The sequence below is a fragment of the Gallinula chloropus genome (genome assembly GCF_964237585.1).
Source record: "Gallinula chloropus genome assembly, chromosome: 3".
NCBI lineage: Eukaryota > Metazoa > Chordata > Aves > Gruiformes > Rallidae > Gallinula > Gallinula chloropus.
Genome location: NC_140087.1, coordinates 80422855 through 80442009, shown reverse-complemented (window position 1 = coordinate 80442009; position 19155 = coordinate 80422855). Strand labels below are relative to the sequence as shown.

The 19155-nt window shown below is 48.1% G+C and overlaps 1 protein-coding gene across 1 annotated transcript in view; it reads right to left on the bottom strand.

Annotated features, from left to right (window-relative positions):
* The window catches only part of PAK5 (p21 (RAC1) activated kinase 5), a gene marked incomplete at both ends in the record, with an annotated part of 40481 nt that extends 21951 nt beyond the window's left edge, over positions 1-18530 (bottom strand). Inside the window, one exon of the mRNA XM_084261914.1 lies at positions 18327-18530. Within this exon, the coding sequence (XP_084118040.1) occupies positions 18327-18530 (204 nt within the window). The remainder of the gene's footprint in view (positions 1-18326) is intronic.
* Between the last annotated feature and the right edge of the window lie 625 nt (positions 18531-19155).

Genomic DNA, 19155 nt, shown 5'->3' with positions numbered 1-19155 from the left:
TGTTTATTAAAGGACGTTTTTCAGCCCATGGTGCAATTTAGGAGGGATCAATATTCCAGGAGATGAAGGAGCGCTGGGGAATTTTACGCTGCCGTTACCGTCATACATTAAAATCAATGGGGCGCAATCTCTGCGGATTAAAGTGCGGGGCTCTGAAGCTGGAGCTCTCGTTCCGTTGCCGTTCCTCTCCGGACAAGTTTGGCATTTGCTCTGGAGCCCGGTGACAGGAGACATCCTTCATGGTGTTTCTGTAGCGGTCTGTCCTCCGGTGATAAGCTATAATGGATCTGTCTGTAAGAAATGCTGTCTTGTCTTGTTTCCAAAAGGAGATGAAAAACAGCTTCTACGCTCAGACACCGTATTAACCTTGACAATAATGAAGTGGGTAATTAACTGTTTTGCCCTAATACGACCTTGTGCTTATTGTCTTTAAAACTACTATACCTTACAGCCTCGTTAAGTATATATCATCCTTTGTCCTCCCAGGGCCGTGCTTGCAGAAGTCCGTAAGGATTTAAAATTTGAAATCTCTGTGATGTGCAGCATTAAAAAAAGAAGTCTTGTAAAGAAGGGTTGCCTTGTAAACAGCCAATCTCACCTCTCATTTCACTTCTAGCTACCTTACCCCCTCATTTGCATTATGCATAAACTCAAAGCACAACCTGTGCATGTCTGAAAATCCTATTTTTTCTAAGGAAAAAGGGCATAAAGCACGGCTGGTCAAAGTAATCAGAATGTAAGTGATGGATGTGTTAGTAATCACAGAACTGTAGGGGTTGGAAGGGACTTCCAGAGATCATCAGATCCAACCCCCCTGCCAAAGCAGGTTCCCTGGGACAGGTCACACCGGAAGGCATCCAGATGGGTATTGAATATTTCCAGAGAAGGAGACTCCACAGCCCCCTGGGCAACCTGTCCTAGGGCTCTGTCACCCTCACTGTGAAAAAGTTCTTCCACGTATTGGTGTGGAACTTCTGTGCTCCAAAGTCATTTATCTTCTCGTGTTGTGAGACATTCAAGGTATTCAAAGCTGTGCTCGTGACACTGCACCCCAACTCCTCAGCATGGGCCAAGGCAAACAGCACTACCTTGGGGAGAAAAACTGGTCCTTGCCATTGCATCAGATGGAAAACTCCAGCTGTGTCAGGCAGCAGCAGTTTTCCAGCTGCAGCAAAGGGGCGCGAGGGGTCTGTGCTTCATCTACACTTTCCAGGAGAAGAGGCTGTGAAATTTCAGACCGTAGTCCTCAAAGAGCACAAAATACCTTGTAACTCTGTGATTCTGTGTTTGCTACTCTGAGACCTGGGTCACACCAAACCCCACTTTCTAGCTGTGGGACCACCCAACTTCATCCTGTGTCAGAAGGAGAGACACTACGAATTGTGCGAATCAAAACCAAGCCTGCACTTGGGCAGCTGCCTCCTGACCTCAGGAGGCAATGAGCAGCTACAGACAGACAGACGGATGGGCTGGCACCCACAATCCACACCAACTAAACCAACCAATCTCCCCCTGTAATACAAAAGCCAAGAGGGAAGTTTATTGTGCTTCCCCATTACAGCATTACCCTGGAAACATGCCTTTTGCTGAAGAAACTCATCAGATAGGTGGTGAGAAACGGTGCTGGATGGGAAGAGATGTCATTTATCACTCTGCACCCTCCAGTAGCGTCCTATGGGATCTGCTCCAGTTTTGATCTACAACCTGTCTACAAAACAGCTATTACTCAGAGTTAGTCACAAGGAATACACAACAGACAGGAAAGTATGTCAGAACATTTCTTCCTGAAGCCTGTAATTTAGAGCTCGGTCTACACTTGGAAGCCTCAGAATTTATATAATTTCTGTTATGAATTCCTTCCCAACGCTGAATAGTCTCATTCTCCCCATAAAAACAATAAAAAAAAGATACTAATTGTTTCTGGTAGCCCACAGATCCCTCCTGGGGGAAGGAGTTCTGCAAACTGCACTAGTGCTGGATGCCTCAGCTGGGTGAGAAGCTCATTACCAGAGCTGACTCAATATCACTGCATATAAAAAATCAGGTTTCAGTCCATCTATGCACTATCATTTGACACGTTGTTCACCTCCCCATGGATGCTGACAGCAGCATACCATGTGGGGTTCTTTTTATGTCATGACAGAAGAGGCAACTGATGCCCAAACTGATGCCTCGATGCAGGTAACACTGTGTTTTCCATGGGCCACCGTGGGTAACACCAATTCACAAACATCACCCCTCAGAGGGGCTGGTTTACCTCTTCTGTGGGAAGCCCTCCAAATCACTCTGGTGTCCTTAATATTGGACAAGGGATGCTGAGCTTGCGGGGGAGCATCATGCTGGGCTGTTTGATGGCTGCGTTACTCCAGGGCTGAGCCCTTCTCTCCCTACCACCATCCAAGAGAACGAAACAGAATGGAACACACAAATAATTCTCACGATTTCTCCTTTGGAGGAGGTTCAGGTCCCAGAGACTCCTTCCCATGCACCCACCTGTACAAAAACATCTCTTGCTTGCTACCTGACAAAAGCACTGCGGATGCACGGGGCTGAGCATCTTTTGGTAGGACTTGTCCCTAGGACCTGGACCAAAGAGGTCAGATGAGCTGCAGCAATGGGGTTCCTGCTGCAGCACACCAGCTACACAGAGCTCCATGAAATAACGCCGGTCCATGCCATGGCCACACTTCTGAGCGCACATCGGTATCCCTGGCCTCACCCACACAGCAGAGAGACGGTGCAGAGAGAGCGGAGCTATCGTGTGTATCACCGCGTTAATTAACCCGATAATGGGCAAAGCACAGGGCAGGAGCTGGGAAGACACCAGCGCGGCCACACGTTGTTCATCGAGAAATGTAGAGGATGGTGATCTGCGTCACAGAATCACCAGGGATTGGAAGGGATCAAGTCCAACCCCCCTGCCAAAGCAGGTTCCCAGGGACAGGTCACACAGGGAGGCAACCAGATGGATCTTGAATATCTCCAGAGAAGGAGACTCCACACCCCCCTGGGCAGCCTGTCCCAGGGCTCTGTCACCCTCACTGGGAAAAAGTTCTTCAGCATATTGGTGCGGAACTTCCTGTGCTCCAACTTGAGGCCATCGCCCCTTGTCCTGTCCCCACAGACCACTGAGAAGAGGTTGGCCATTTCCCCGTGTCTCACACTTCAGATCTTTATGAACATTGATCAGATCCCCTCTCAGGCTTCTTTTCTCCAGGCTGAACAGCCCCAGTTCTTTCAGCCTTTCCTTCTAGGGGAGATGCTCCAGGCCCTTAATCATCTTTGTAGCTCTTCTCTGGACTCTCTCCAGGAGATCCCTGTCTTTTTTATACCAGGGAGCCCAGAATTGGACACAATACTCCAGGTGGGGCCTGACCAGGGCAGAGTAGAGGGGGAGGATCACCTCCTTCGACCTGCTGGCCACACTCTTTTTAATGCCCCCCAGGGTCCCATTGGCCTTCTTGGCCCTTGGGCACACTGCTGGCTCATGGCCATCCTTGTCATCCACCAGGACCCCGAGGTCCTTCTCCACATCGATGATGTAGAAATTATATTTACTCAGCCTGAAAAATACATGCATCCCTCAGTTGATCAAAATAAAGTTCCAGCTAAAGGTTTAAGAGAAGCATAAGATGTTTAACAATACCAGTTTAGTTTAGTGCCAGCTGCTCCAAATTCTTCAAAAGCAAAACAATGGAAAACTATAAAAAAACAACAAAAAAAAAGGCTAACCAAACCAGCACTGTGTCATTTGTCACCCGTAGGAGCAGCTTTAAAAGTTGGTTGCCGTAACAACAAAAGCAACATATCCTTATAATCCCATTCTTTCAACACTTTAAGGCACGTTAACTTTATCAAAACTTTTAGGTTTAAAATTCCACTGAAATATTGATGTTCTGGTAGGGTTTTTTCTCTTAATTTTTCAAATGAACAAACTCAGTGGTCACATGGTGCTTGAAACACTATTAGAGATGAGGAAACCCACCAAAAATAATTACTCTGGGTCTACTCAATACACACCAGGTATGAGAAACTCCACACTAAGACCACATGGATCTCTCAGCAACACAAGAAACAAGAGCAAAGCGTAACTCAGAAGTTGCAGGGTGAGACAGTCGGTGTGTGTGTTACTGGAGAGTTACTGAGCACTTCACAGGGAGAGGAACAGAGAAACCTCAGACCTGTGGGATTTCCATTTCACAGAACTGCGGAAATTTTCTATAACCCCAAAATGGAAAGCAAAAGCAGAATGTCCCACAGGATGAAATTCCTTAAAATATTAACTGCAGGGTTTTCATCTGCCCTCCTTGCCAAGGCTGACTGCAATCGTTTCAGCACAAAGTGGACCCAAATAACCCAAAAAGCTGAATCAAGCCACACTGAAGGCTGTAGGTTTTTTGGCTACATTTTGTATAAAGTCTGTCCATTACTGTCACACTTTACTATTTGATCAAATCAACATTTCCTGGCAGAAGAAGATCACTAGCTCGGAAAGCCTGCGGCCAGCCCCGTTGAGGAACACCAGCGGGACCAGGTACCTTCTTTCTTTATTGCCCCTCAAAGCTACATCGTCAGCCAGTGCCTCTGCACTGGTGGGATTTCCTTTCTTACCCCCCAAGAAGTTTTAAAGGAAATCCACTGGGATTCAGTGAGGCACTGCTGTGGGGCAGCAACTGCCGGTGTGGTTTCCTTACCACACAGCATCCTGTGATGGTTACGGGGGAACCCTGCAGCAGTGGCACCCAAGAGATTTCCAACTGGGCTGGCTTCAGGGGCAGCAAAAACCCACAGCACAAAGCTGGGGATGTTGGGGCCAGACAGCACAAACCCTTCCCTCTGAGAAACACGACTCTGTGTTTCAGTCTTCTAACACCAAGGCAGGGGGAGACTGGAAACTTGTGGTGTCCCAGCTCTGGGACCAAAGCTTGCTGCAGCAGGGCTGCGCGTGACTTGAATAGGTTTGTGTCACAATAAAAGCGGCAGAACTAAGGGCAGTTAAGCAATAAAACATCTTTTAACCGGTACCTCGGAAACGTGGGTTTGCCCCAGAGGGCTGCAGAGTATTCTGATGCCCTCTCTGTAGTCACAAGACAATCATCACCACCCCTAACATTGTATCTGTCACGTGTCTTTACATCTAATACTTAAAACCTAGACTGGGTGTTTATCTAGGGAGCTGTAAGGAAAATACAACCTGCTTTTCTCAACAAAGGCACAAGAAATCACAAGAATTAAACAGGCATTCGGCCAGCATGTTCCCAGATACCTCAGTGTAAAAGGAACTGTGGGTCTCCATGTGGTGCCTGTGCAGAGATGTCCACTGATCCTGCTTCTGTGGCACTGAGTGGGTATTTACATCCATGTGGGATTGGCATGGGGAGCAGGCAGGGCATGGCATCATGTGAGTCTTCCCAGGGTTGATCCACTTGGAAATAAAATACTAAATCCTTTCTACATCCAAGGTGTGTGACACCACTGCAGATGTTACTGTAGGGATAGAAAGGTGCTGGTGTGGGGTTTCCACAGGGAGAGGAGCCCCGGGAGTACGGCAGGTGGTATAAAAGCCAGCGCCCCATCATTTCAGCTTCGATCTCCATATGTTTAATGTAACGACCACTCTGGTACCGGGGTACCAACCGCCGCCATGGAGAATGCCCTTTGAGGCACGAATTGCTTCACAGCATCACCAGCATCCGTAGCTCAGATGCCACTTCCCCGGCTGAGGTTCCCCTCATGCCCTGAACATGCCCATTAACAAACACAAGGTCGATGGAGCATTAACCCAATTAATGATCCCGGCACCAAAAACATTTCTGGCTGTGGGTTTGATCGAGCTTTCTGAAATACTGAAGTAAATTCCAGAACCATCAAGTTTTATGCTAGGGAACTAACTGCCTTCCTCTGACAGCTCTGGCAGTGGGGCACTTGCTTTGGAGGGCAGAGGCTCTTGGGACACCCCGCTGCGGTTGCAGCCATCGCCCTGCTTTTAATTAAAATGAGGATTTTGACAGCCTGATAATTTAGAAGAAACAATTTCAACCATGCTACTGCTTTGCTGTGATTTACTGCAGTGAAGGAGGCTTTACGTACGGCAGATGCTTGAAGACAAAGTCCACGTTTCTGCTTCAGAGCATACGGAGGACAGCTCAAGAAGCTCCTTGTGCTCTGCAAGCCGCGGCGCAGGGTTGTGAGTTACCTTCCCACTTCATAAATCATCAGGCAGAGGCAGGGACTGGAAGAAGACCCTGATGAGTTGCCTTGGTCCCAAGCGCTGCGCAGACAGCGTTTCGCAGATCAATGGAGCTTGTCTCCCAAGAGCCCAGCGAAGTGCTGCTGGGGGTCGAGACGGCCACTGCAATCACAGCCCTGGGGTTTTGGGATTAATGCGTTGTTGAAGGATGGGATGATGTGTGCAGTGTGCTGGCCATGCTGCCAGGGGAGGGACCATCAAGGCACAGCAGGAGAAATCACACTGAAGCTGGTGCAGCGCCAAAAAATGCCACAGTCCCACAGCCTTAAAACCAGTGAGAACATTTTAAAGGACTTCACTAAAACACTGTGCTCCTGGACACACGTATGTGAGGGGTGCTCCTTAATCTGGTCGATGTCCCTCCGGATTATGGGCTCCCGCACCTTCTGAATCCTCACTCCAATGTCAGAGAACCAGCAAATCTGTATTAGCAGTGCAAAATCACACAATGATTTGGGAACTGCGTTTGGGAACTGCAGCGTGCTTTCTCCCAGGGAAAATGGCTTCCCTCTTCATTGGCAGCTGTTAAATGGGAAGCACGGCACTAGGGATGCCCTATGGAAGTGGTACTGAATCCTGCAGGGCAGCCTGCAACTTCAAACATGGACAGGGGGCAAAGAGTGCCCCCCCCCAGAAACCTAATCGTTAGGTCAGCCAGGCGGATGAGAGGAAAAGACACGAGGGGCTTCCTGAGCCAATGGAAATGACAAGCGCAAATCAAGACCCACCTGGAAGCCTCCCTGTGCAACCTGTCCTATGGAACCTGCTTTGGCAGGGGGGTTGGACACAGTGATCTCTGGAGGTCCCTTCCAACCCCTATGATTCTGTGAAATCAAACACCTTCTTGCCAGGAACAAAGCAAGGCAGAGTGACTTGCAGGGCTGATGCCTGGCACAGGACCACGGCATCTCATTTATAAAGAAACTGCTGAAACATTTCTAGGGTAATCTTGATTTGATTCGATTTGCCGGCCTGTGCTGCCACCGAGTGCGCTCTGTCCCTGGTGGCAGATTGGTCCTGACATGCTTAATAAATTAATCTGCTCGATAAAAGTGCTGCTCTCCTCCTTTCCCTTCCTCCAACCCCCTCCCCTCCCCCCACCTCACGCAGCATGGGAAGTTGGGAAGGAGAAGGGATGTGCTGGTAAGAGGGAAATGGAGCTGATCTCCCACCTCGGGTTCAGGTTGTGGGATGGGAGTCAGATCCCATCTCCTCCCCCAGAGTATCTTCCCGAGGTGGCTCAGGAAAGTCAGTGTGTTTACACCACTTTTCTATACCTGCATATCCCAATGCTCCTGCAAGGAGCTACTTCACTGGGAAGCGTAAATCTTGGCACATTATTAAATGCAAACGAGGATATAAACAGCAATCACTGTCTGGTTCACACTACAAACCCACAATGTTTAGTAAAGTCCAATCTCTTGTGATTGTCATCACAATCATCTTGTGTGATGACAGTAGCTAACTAAAGCCTATGGGATCTGACCATGGCAGTTACAAAGCAGAAATGCTCATCTTGAACACTTCTGTTCGCTCTTTTCTCTCCAAAGACCTGTATTTGAAATGCCCTTTTGTTTTTCCAGCCTGCACAGTGCATCCCACAGAGGAAAAGGCATTAGAGTCTCTGCGGGCAAGCCAGCGTTGCTCCCCCGTAACACACAGCACTTGTCTAGTGTAATTGGATCCTGCGTGAAGGGAAAGACAAGAAAGGAAGAGCAGGAAAACGCTTTCCAATTCCTACAGAGCCACCAAAGCCCAGATCTAATCATGTCAGAGCAGGAGATAGGAGAAAAAACACATTTACATTTGGAGCTTTGGCTCCACAGGTAAGTGAGCTACTCAGCAATGTTATTTTCCCCCAATCCTGCTCTTTTTGAGCTAACCTCTGCTGGGATTCAATAAGCTTGGCTGTTTGGTTAGAATATAGAATATCCTTTGATCAGAATACAACCAGTATGTTTCTCCCATACTAGAATGGACCAAAGCAAATTGGGCAGCAGCCCTAAGAACAGCTACCTTGTGGGGATGCACTGGCCATGTACTCACCCAGCGACCACTGTCACTGCAGGGCTGGCGCAGTGGAACAGGAGTAGCACACGCTGCTGCGGTGCCGCCGTGGAGCGCTGAACGCTGTGCGATCAACCTCCCCCAGAAATCCCCTCCACAGGCATGCTACCAAGGGGGCTAAAACATCTTCCTCGACCAAATGCCATGGGGATGCCCAGGCAGATTCCTCATGCCTGCTTTTGACATGCAGGAAGATGAATTTCCAGAGATTTCTTGCTGCCATCTAGTGTCTCCTGCTGCCGGCACCGATGAAGTTTGCTGGTATCAACGCCAACTTTATAGCCAAAGGATTTCAGCCAGCACTATCAGGGGTTTGGCTGGTCCATGGAAGTAAGAAACCTCCTGGGGTGTTTTACTCCATCAGCTTTCTCAGCTGAGCCAAGTGAGAACTGCCTGGACTGCCTGAAGTTTGGTGAAACACATCCAACCTTTCCAGATGTTTCCTGGGGAGAGCTTACGCTGTACCATTTATTTTCCATGCTTTGCTCTGGGGGATCACAGCCACAGTACAGCAACCGGAAGGATTCTACCTCCACCTGCCCAAAATCCTGCTGTTGCCCTCAGAAAACTTGTGGGTCAGTGCAGGGGAAGTTTGGGATGCAAAAACCTTGGCTAAACAAATGGGAAAGGAAGAACACCCGTGTGATGGAGCTGGAGCCTGGAAGCATGGCTCGCTTATCAGGGCAAGCAAGTGAGAGGAGTTACTGGAACAGCTTCCTATAAATTTGTCTTCAGGGACTTACTTCCCTGTTAAAAAAAGAACCCGATTACGAGTGTCCTTGTTCAGGATCTAATTCCTGACTCATTTCGGGTTATAACCATGCTACCTGGAGAGTATTCCCAGCCCGCTGTTCCCAGGGGAGGCCAGGCTCAATTTCGGAACTGGTGACACTGAGAGTTGGCCCCTCTTCCTTGCAGATCCCTGTTTCCCCAGCTCGAGAGCAGGCAAGGCCTCCTCAGCAGGTGTAGACTGAGAGCTCCACATTTACCTTCAGCCTTTGCTTGGCATATCCACAAAGCTCTGCTTGCCCCTGTGAGTTTCCATTAACAAAACTAAGGCTCACCTCCAACACTGATACTACTCCAGTAGAATTATTGCCTAAAATCTCAATGTCAATGCAAACAGCTTCAAAAAAAGACCCCTTTCTTTTACTAATGCTGTTTGAGAAAACTAGTGTTAACCACAGAAATCTGCCACCTGTATTACTGTCTGCTACTGCTGCAGGCCCAGGTAAAATAAACCCTTTCCCACGGGAGCAGTCCGAGTCACCTCAATGCGAACTGCTGTGCAAAGAAAGTGTATTCAGATGAGGGAGGATTCCTGAACAACAGGGAAAGTCCTGGCGGCTAAGAGGGCCAATGGGATCCTTGGGGGCATTAAAAGGACCGTGGCTAGCAGGTCAAAGGAGGGGATCCTCCCTCTCTACTCTGCCCTGGTCAGGCCTCATCTGGAGTATTGTGTCCAGTTCTGGGCTCCCTGGTATGAAAAAGACAGGGATGTCCTGGAGACAGTCCAGAGGAGGCTACGAAGATGATTAAAGGCCTGGAGCATCTCCTCTACAAGGAAAGGCTGAGTGAACTGTGGCTGTTCAGCCTTGAGAAAAGAAGCCTGAGAGGGGATTTGATCAATATTTATAAATATCTGAAGTGTGGGACACGGGGGAAAATGGCCAGACCCTTCTCAGTGGTCTGTGGGGACAGGACAAGGGGCAATGGCACCAAGTTGGAGCACAGGAAGTTCCGCACCAATATGCTGAAGAACTTTTTCCCAGTGAGGGTGACAGAGCCCTGGGACAGGCTGCCCAGGGGGCTGTGGAGTCTCCTTCTCTGGAGATATTCAAGACCTGTCTGAACGCCTCCCTGTGTGACCTGTCCCTGGGAACCTGCTTTGACAGGGGGGTTGGACCTGATGATCTCTTGAGGTCCCTTCCAACCCCTACAGTTCTGTGATTCTGTGATACTTACATCTCATCCTGCCTGTAAACCCCAATGTTGGTGTCTACAGTTCAGCTGCAAAGAGACCTTCCTGGCTGCACCTGAGTGACAAGTTACATCAAGAACTGATTTTCTGTTTCATTAGTTGACCTGAAAAACTAAGGAACATTTTGTGTTTTGAGTCAGTCTGAAAGGATGCTGCTGCTACTTTTTCTTCTCCAAATGAGGCTCCAGAAAAACAGTTTCAAGTCAGCCTGGAATGTTACTGTTCGGAAAGCCAGAAACTCAAATCCATAAAGAACTAATAATGCATCAGTTAAAAGCAACACACCAAGAGGGGCTTCCTTAGGACAGGGCAGGACTATTTCAGTTGGAAGGGACCTACAACAACCCCTTAGTCCAACTGCCTGACCCATTCAAGGCTGGGCAGGTTAAAGCACTTTAAGGGCATTGTCCAAATGCCTTGGAAACATGGGCAAGTTTGGCTTTGTTGCATGGTGACTCCAGGTTGCCAGCATGATGCCCCAAGAAAGGAATGTGTGCACGTATTCACGTACCTCTGACGTGAGATGAAGGTGTATTAGTGTCACTGAATGTGTGTGGCACGGAGAAGACCTGCGGAGAAGGGTGCGAGGAAAGAGGAACGAGTATTGCTGGAGCAACATCACTCCTCCCCCCTACACCTTTTGTCCTCGGGCAGCTTTTCACCTCTCTGGGCTGATTCCCACAATGCTTCACATCAGAGGCAGCTTGGGGTTTGAAACCAAGGTATTTCAATCTTTTCATTGCCCCCAAGACTGAGGTGTTACCCCCTTGGAAAGAAAAAGCTTCTACTCAAATATGTTGCCATGGTTCCTTCAGCACTGTGCAGCATTAAGCACATTCCTGTTTCGCTTTCAAAATAGGCTGAAAGTGGGGCTGCCTTACATGATTATCACAGACCTGACTGAAATCACTTATTGATGAACGCAGTCACAAACCATTCCTGATCTTCAGAACATATCCTCTTCCAGATGACACTCTTTACAGTCAAACTGCATTTTCCATAAAATTACTTACTCATCCAAAATGTTTCTTCCTGTTCCTTTATTTAGGCATTTTCTCTCTTGGCAAACTCAACTTCACAGGCAGCAGCAAAATTCTTCTGAAGGACTCAAGCTGTGCCAGGACAGGGTCAGATTAGATGTTAGGAAAAGTTCCTTACTGAAAGAGTTGCCAGGACCTGGAACAGGCTGCCCAGGGAGGGGGTTGAGTCATCATCCCTGAATGTATTTAAAAGACAAGTAGATGAGGTGCTCAGGGATATGGTTTAGTAGAGGACAGGAATGGTTGGACTCAATGATCTCAAAGGCCTTTTCTGACCTAGTCATTCTGTGACTTGAGTAAAACCCTGTAATTTTCTGAAATCAGACAATAAAACAGAAGGTCCCCCACACGCAACGTTGTACGTATGAGACTGCATCCACCTCATGATACAAATTACAAAAGGATTCTGAGCTGCACACTCCTTGAATCTGTGGCTGACTTTTATTCACACAGTGAGAGATTTCCTGCAAGATTACACAGAATGGGCAACTTGGTTCTTCTGACATCAAGGGAACGTCGCAGTCGGACGCATCCATGGACACTAGGTGGCATATTTGTATTATATCTGTACATGAGGGACAGAGATTAACTGGAGCTGTCACTAAAAGCCTGCTAAACCAAACAGCCCCAAAACTGAGGTGTTATCCCTTGGAAAGAAAAAGCTTCTACTCAAACATGTCGCTGTGGTTCCCTCAGCACTGCGCAGCACCAAGCGCATTCCTGTTTCGCAATCGAAACAGGCTGAAAGTGGGGCTGCCTTACACGACCATCGCAGATCTGACCGAGATCACTTATTGATGAAGGCAGTCACAGGAGAACTAAGGCTGGGAGGGAGCTCCATAGGTCACCCAGCCTAACCTCGTCTCAGAGCAGGGCTGACATAAAGCCTGCTAAGGCTGCTTAGGGCACTGTCCATCAGATTTTGCCCCTTACAAAGGCTGAGGTCCCACAGCCCCTCCAGGCTGCTGTCCTGCTGCTCAGCCACATTTTCCTTCCACACAGAAGTTCCTGTCCTGCAAGGTCCTGGCTCTTGCCCTTTTTGAGGACATCCCCCCTGACTACCTTCTCTCCTCTCAGCTGAGCACACGCCAGGCCCAACGTGCGACTGCAAAGCATGCAATTAAGAAACGCGAGTTATTAAGCATGAATTTTCACGATGTGGTTACAAGGAAGACCCACAAGATGTCAGCAGCCTTCCAGGTCCTGTCTGGGCAAGTGCAGTGCTCTGGGTCCACAGCATCGTGGTAGGATGGGAGCCAACCTCTTTCAAGCCGTCCCATCTAAAGAGGTCCCATGGGAGGCATGAGTAAAAAGGAGGAGCTACCTAGAAGGAGAGGCAAACATTTGTGAAGAAAGGTCAGGGCAACCAGCCCTTTGTTGTGCCCAAGTTGCAGGCAAAGCCTTTGACCAGCTCTTCATTTCTAAACCCCCATCTCCCTGATGCAATTCTATGCAGGAGAGGAAGTTTGGGGATTATCTACAGAGAGCTGGGCATTCCTGACCACTCAAACCCAGACAAGGGCCCCCGCTCACCTCCTCTCTTCCTGATCTTTGGCCACTCAGCACCTCTGTGCACGGCCTTCTGCAAACACTTGGTGTCCTCCATCTATGCAAAGACAGCATGTCAACGTAGGGGAAAAAAGGACACCTTAAAGGAGGCTTGAATTTCACTGCTGGAAAGACTTTGAGAAGCTGAAAATACTTTGAGAAATAGGATGGGGAAGAGAAGTACCTGCTTTTCCTTCTGTCAACACGCACAGCAAACAGGAGTTTTGATTTTCACGTCAGAGCTATTGAAAGGGCCACAACCGGTACCCTGCGTAGTAGAGAGGCTGAAATACAGCCGTAGAAGTTACTAAGCTAGTAACTAATATGACAGAATGTACATCTTAGATCACTGAAATGTCAGGAGGAAGGAAAGAGAGAAAAGCCAGCGGTGCTGTGGTCTGTCCCCTACAAAAATTCTCTGCCCTGCAACACCCAGGTACAGCAGGACCCCGGGTAAACGAGCTGCTGCAGGCTAACGGCACAATTAATGCGTATCTCAGCGCAGCCGTGGGGCGGTCAGGGGTGTTTTGGTGAAGTGATGGGAAGGACAATGTTTTCTCTACTTTTAAGGCATCTCAACTCACACAGCACATAAGATGCTCCTTCTACATTGCTGACAATAGAGCACAGATGTCAAGCTGAGGACCTTGCTCTGCCTTTGCCGGCTGACCACCAGTCACTCTCTACCTTCAAGCTGTGCTAATGCTCAGCACAGGTCAGATACCACGGGGCAGCGAAAGCTCCTATGTCCTTACAACCTGTGTGCTCGAGGGAAGAAAATGGGGAAGAAAATTCAAGAAACCTGAAGTTCCATCACATAAGCTTGGCTGGATTTATTCCAACATGTTCAGGGGAGAAGGACACACGGAGGTCCCAGCAGGAAGAATTCAGTCCTCTTGATGCCTCTGTATGTTTGGCCAATCAAATGCAGCCACCTCTCGCCATACTTAAGGACAAGCCCATGACCATCCCATCCTCAAGTCAGGTACTTGGTCTTGTTGACGGTGTGGGTGGGTGAGACTTACCCCAAAAAAAGAGCAAAGTGATGGAAGCTTCACGCATGTACCAGCACAGACACCTGAAGGGTAACCCCATATTTGTTTTTAAGAAACAAATGGCGTTTTTATCTTCACAGAGGTGAGGATGCCCAGCTGTTTGCTGCACCAGGAAACACGAGAAGGCATTTTAACAAGTCTTCAGAGCCATCCTGCTCCCACCAAAAGCAGCAGACATTCCAGCATCTTAATGGAGCATCTTTACAAAGCTAACATGAAGCCCTCTTGGCAAAAATCCCCAAAATAAGGATTCTGGTGTTTGTTTTCCTAATACTCTGAGCAGAATGAAGAAACCATGAAAAACAAGCTTTTCTGCCTAAGGACAATGCATTTGCTTAGTTATTGATTCTGATGCTTTCCAACAATCAAAGGGTGGCAACGAATTGAAGCTCCTTGTAGCATAACAGTGATGACAGGCCAAGCATACCGTGTGCTGAGAGCAAACACGCAAACCACGAGCTCCAGGTACACATGGGACAACTACAAAGTACTGAAGCAAGACTGAGAGGCCTGGCATCAGGATATAAGACTTCATGAAGGCTATTTTAAGTACAGGAAGATGCAGACGGTTCACACTCTTCAGGCAGAGATGTTTTCAGTGAAAAATCAGCCTTATTTCAACCCCCCACCCTGTGTCTCCATGCCACAAACCCACCAAGATCACTGTTGCTTTCTATTTTTCATTATGTTTTCTGCTGTGCTTTACTGATTCATGTTAGCATCCGAAATCCACGATGCTCTGCTGGTATCTGGGTCACCCACACCGAGAAGGGGAATCCCATTATTGTCTCTCCTCGTACTCAAATGGATTTGTACAGTCAGCTCAGGTTTGGATTCAAATGCTGATATTACCGTGACAAGCTGCCGCTGCCTGCACATGAGACACGACAAGCCTTTCATCCCAGCTAACAGAGGCAGGACAGTGATATCCCCTGGGATATCTGGGAGCCCGGGGTGCTGCCTCTTAGTCATCGCTGTTTCTGCCTTGAATATTGATGGAGCAACAAGAATATTTACCACTTACTGGTTTACACAAGGGATGTACTATATACCGTCAGGTCCTATCTGCTTTGCAGGCTGAGAAACCAGCGAACACCACTAAAAAAACCCAAAGAAATCATGCTCCCAAAATCTACCTCTATGACTTGTGCTACTCTCCAGTCACAAAGGAGCACCTATTAGCAGGGACACGTCTGCTTCACGCCATACAGGCAGTCAACACCAAAATAATCACAGAATCACAAGGTTTGAAAAGACCTTTGAGATCATCAAGTCTAACCATACCTGTTCTCTGCTAAACCATATCCCTGAGCACCTCATCTACCCATATTTTAAATACATCCAGGCTCAAAGAGAGAGTAACTTTAGTAGTGTAGAATAGTGGAGTTATGGAGCTGCTATATGGCTAGAAACTACGGCACAGACTAACCCTGGCCAAACGCCTCAGCCTGACTTAATTCTGTGACTCAGGACACAATTATGAGTCTTCTGCTACACCTCAGTGCATTTGCAAGTGCATTAATTAAACTATCAACTGCTGGGTGGGAAAGAAAAAAGTTGTAAACAATATTGGCACCTGAGAACCGTCAGTTCCCATCTTCATGAGCAGTGGGTATATTTTACATACGCTGGTGCGTAACAGGTTGGCCAGGAGCCAGCAGGGTGCCCCAGGGGATGAAAAGGCCAATGGGATCCTGGGGTGCATCAGGAGGAGTGTGGCCAGTAGGTCCCCTCTACTCTGCCCTGGTCAGGGTCCATCTAGAGTATTGTGTTCAGTTCTGGGCTCCCTGGCATAAAAAGGACAGGGATCTCCTGGAGAGAGGCCAGAGAAGGGCTGTGAAGATGATTGAGGGCCTGGAGCATCTACCCTACAAGGAAAGGCTGAAAGAACTGGGGCTGTTCAGCCTTGAGAAAAGAAGCCTAAGAGGGGATCTGATCAATGTTTATAAATATCTGAAGTGTGAGACACAGGGGGAAATGGCCAGCCTCTTCTCAGTGGTCTGTGGGGACAGGACAAGAGGCAACAGCCTCAAGTTGGAGCACAGGAAGTTCCACACCAATATGGGGAAGAACTTTTTCCCAGTGAGGGTGACAGAGCCCTGGGACAGGCTGCCCAAGGGGGGGTGGAATCTCCTTCTCTGGAGATACTCAAGACCCATCTGGATGCCTCCCTGTACAACCTGTCCTAGTGAACCTGCTTTGACAGGGGGGTTGGACCTGATGATCTCTGGAGGTCCCTTCCAACCCCTACAATTCTGTGAATCTGTACATCTTCAGTTCCCACTGAAGTTATGAAATCCTCAGTGCCTAAACAACCTTTTGACAGAACTGAAGGTGCTGGTGTGTTAAGTGCACATAAAAATTCATCTACATTAAATGTTTGTGCCGAAACAGTTGAACAACATTAAATATTCTTAGTTTTAAAGCAGCCACAACTCAGTTTTTCTCCACAAGTTGTACCCAAACAAGGCACATTAGTTATTAATAGCTATGCAGTGGAGCAGTATCTGGCCATAGATAGAGTTAAAAGCAAATCCTCAGGTGACAGTCACTGCCTCTTACTCAGGATTAAAACTGGGTTTTCCTAGCCCTGTTTTGGGGCACCCATTTCAATGGAGTCTCAGGAAAAGGAGCTGGAAGATGAACGCACAATTTCTTGAACCTTTCAGTCTTAACCCCATTTCCTCATCTAATTATCCCTTCAGAGCAATGGCATGCAATTAACTGCAATTTGAGTAATCTGCTTCCAAATTCACAGGGAAAACCCTCCCTGCAGGTGCCTCTACAGACAGGCTTGTTCCTGCTTAGCCCCACAGCCACTGACATGGGGACCAGAGCACAGGCATCCTGTCCCCAGGATGTGCATCCCAGGGTGGGATGCATGGCTCCACTAAGCACCACCAAAGGCTGTAATAGAAGAATGTGAAACAAAGCTGCTCACCTCTCCCAGAAGGAAAAGGCTTACCTGCTTTTCTTCTATTATTCTGAGCCTCTATTACACAGGAAGATATTTTATTGCAGGAAAAAGAGTCAAGCCTTTGGTTTTATTCCCTCATCCTATAGCAACTCCCAGCAATCCTGATCAGCAAGCGATGAGTGTCCTCCAGGAGCAGGCAGTAAATGTAAATTTAGCGAAGAGCACTTATCAAATATAAATACAGGGTCTGTGCTCTTGGGATTATCTGATTTTCTCTTGCTGCAGAAAAAAAATCCACGTGAAAATGAAATCCTACTTTTATATAGCAGCTGCCTGACAGCAAGATGTACATGGCTGGTGGGGTACAGGCTGCCACCAGCACATAGGTGTGATTTACTGAGCTATTAGGATTTGCGGTCCCAGAAATGCTGCTAAATCAGGGTAAATTCGTCTACCAGAATCCTCAGCCACTGAGGATGGGTATCCCAGAGTCGTGCTGGTGTGCTCCGTCCACGTTTTTGACCCAGTTAGAATCACAGAATCAGAATGGTCTGGGTTGGAAAGGACCCCAAGGATCATACTGTTCCAACCCCCCTGCCACAGGCAGGGCCACTGACCTCCAGGCCTGGATCTACACAAGGGTGCCCAGGGCCCCATCCAACCTGGCCTTGAACACCTCCAGGGATGGGGCATCCACCACCTCTCTGGGCAGCCTGTTCCAGCACCTCACCACTCTCTGTAAAGAACTTCCCCCTAATATCTAATCTAAACCTTCCCTCCTTTCGCTTCAATCCACTCCCCCTTGTCCTGCCATTATCTGCCCTTTTAAAAAGCTGATTACCTTCCTGTTTCTCTGCTCCCTTCAGGGACTGGAAGGCTGCAATGAGGTCCCCCTACAGCCTTCTCCTCTCTAGTTGTCCAGCCTGAACCTCCCAAGCCACAACCTGGGGCTGTTTTCCCCCCATTTTACCCCCTCAGTGAGGAGCTTGGTTTCATCACCTGCATTTACCCCTCCCAGCAGCAGCACTGAGATCCCTCCCTGAGCTCTCTGCCCGGCTGAACAAGCCATTTAATTTGTTTTTCCTTCAGTGTACTTTTCCCTCTCTCCCTTGTTCTAAACCACCTCTGCCTGCAGCACCACTCTCAAATTAATTACCAAGGAGCTCTACGCTACAGAGGAGCATCCTTTTGGGCCTCCATCAGGACTCGGGGCTTTTCCTTCCTCAGCCCAGGAGCGTGAAGGCACGGCCCCTGCAAGACCCATGATGACTCACACTCTTCTGGGAGCTTTTTTACACGCAACCATCTCTCCTTGCAGTCCTAGCACTAAATATTTGGGTTTGCAGCACTCCCAGCATACTCCCCAGCCATGCCTGGCTCCGGGGACAGCCGCTATCCCTACTACTTCATTGAGCAAACAAGCAGTTAAAAGTAGGTTGGGAGATTCAGAGGTGACTTGGGATGTTACCTTCATAGGCGCGAGCTGGATGGGAGTGATGCATGAGGGATCCACCATGGGCTTCGGCCGGTTTGCCGTGTCTGCCAGCAAGCTGTGCCACTGCTGAGGTAGCCCCGTGAACTTCTGCTCCCGGTGATCAAAGCCAGTGTGAACCCGATGCTCAAAGTTAGAGGGCCCAGAAATTTCAAGTCTTTTCTTCTTCTTCCCAAACATGGTGGAAAAATCTGGAGAAGTCATAGGGAAATAGGGGAAAGAAAGGAAAAAAAAAAAAAAAGAAAAAAAATCTTTATTCTTTGTTACGACCTGCAGCCATTTGAGTAGATGTTAGTAGCCAAATACATGTATGAACTTTAGTCCACACATACTTCATTCCACACACATTTACAAGGAACACACCTGTGTCACCTCTTCTCACAGGATCAGAGGTTTTAAGAAATTAAGCCAGTCTCTCATCTACATATGGTCATAATATATATATTATTTATTTATATGTATATGTATGGTCATAATACATTGTGAAACAAGGAAATGCCCCTATTCACAGAATCACTAGGTTGGAAAAGACATTTGAGATCATCAAGTCCAGCCATACCTGTCCTCTACTAAACCATATCCCTGAGCACCTCATCTACCCATCTGTTAAACACACCCAGGGATGGTGACTCACCCCCCTCCCTGGGCAGCCTGTTCCAGGCCCTGACAACTCTTTCAGTAAAAATTTTTTTCCTAACATCCAATCTGACCCTGCCCTGGCACAGTTTAGTGCCATTTCCCCTTGTCCTTGTCTCCTGTCACCTGTCTGAAGAGACCTTTGCCCACCTCTCTACAACCTCCTTTC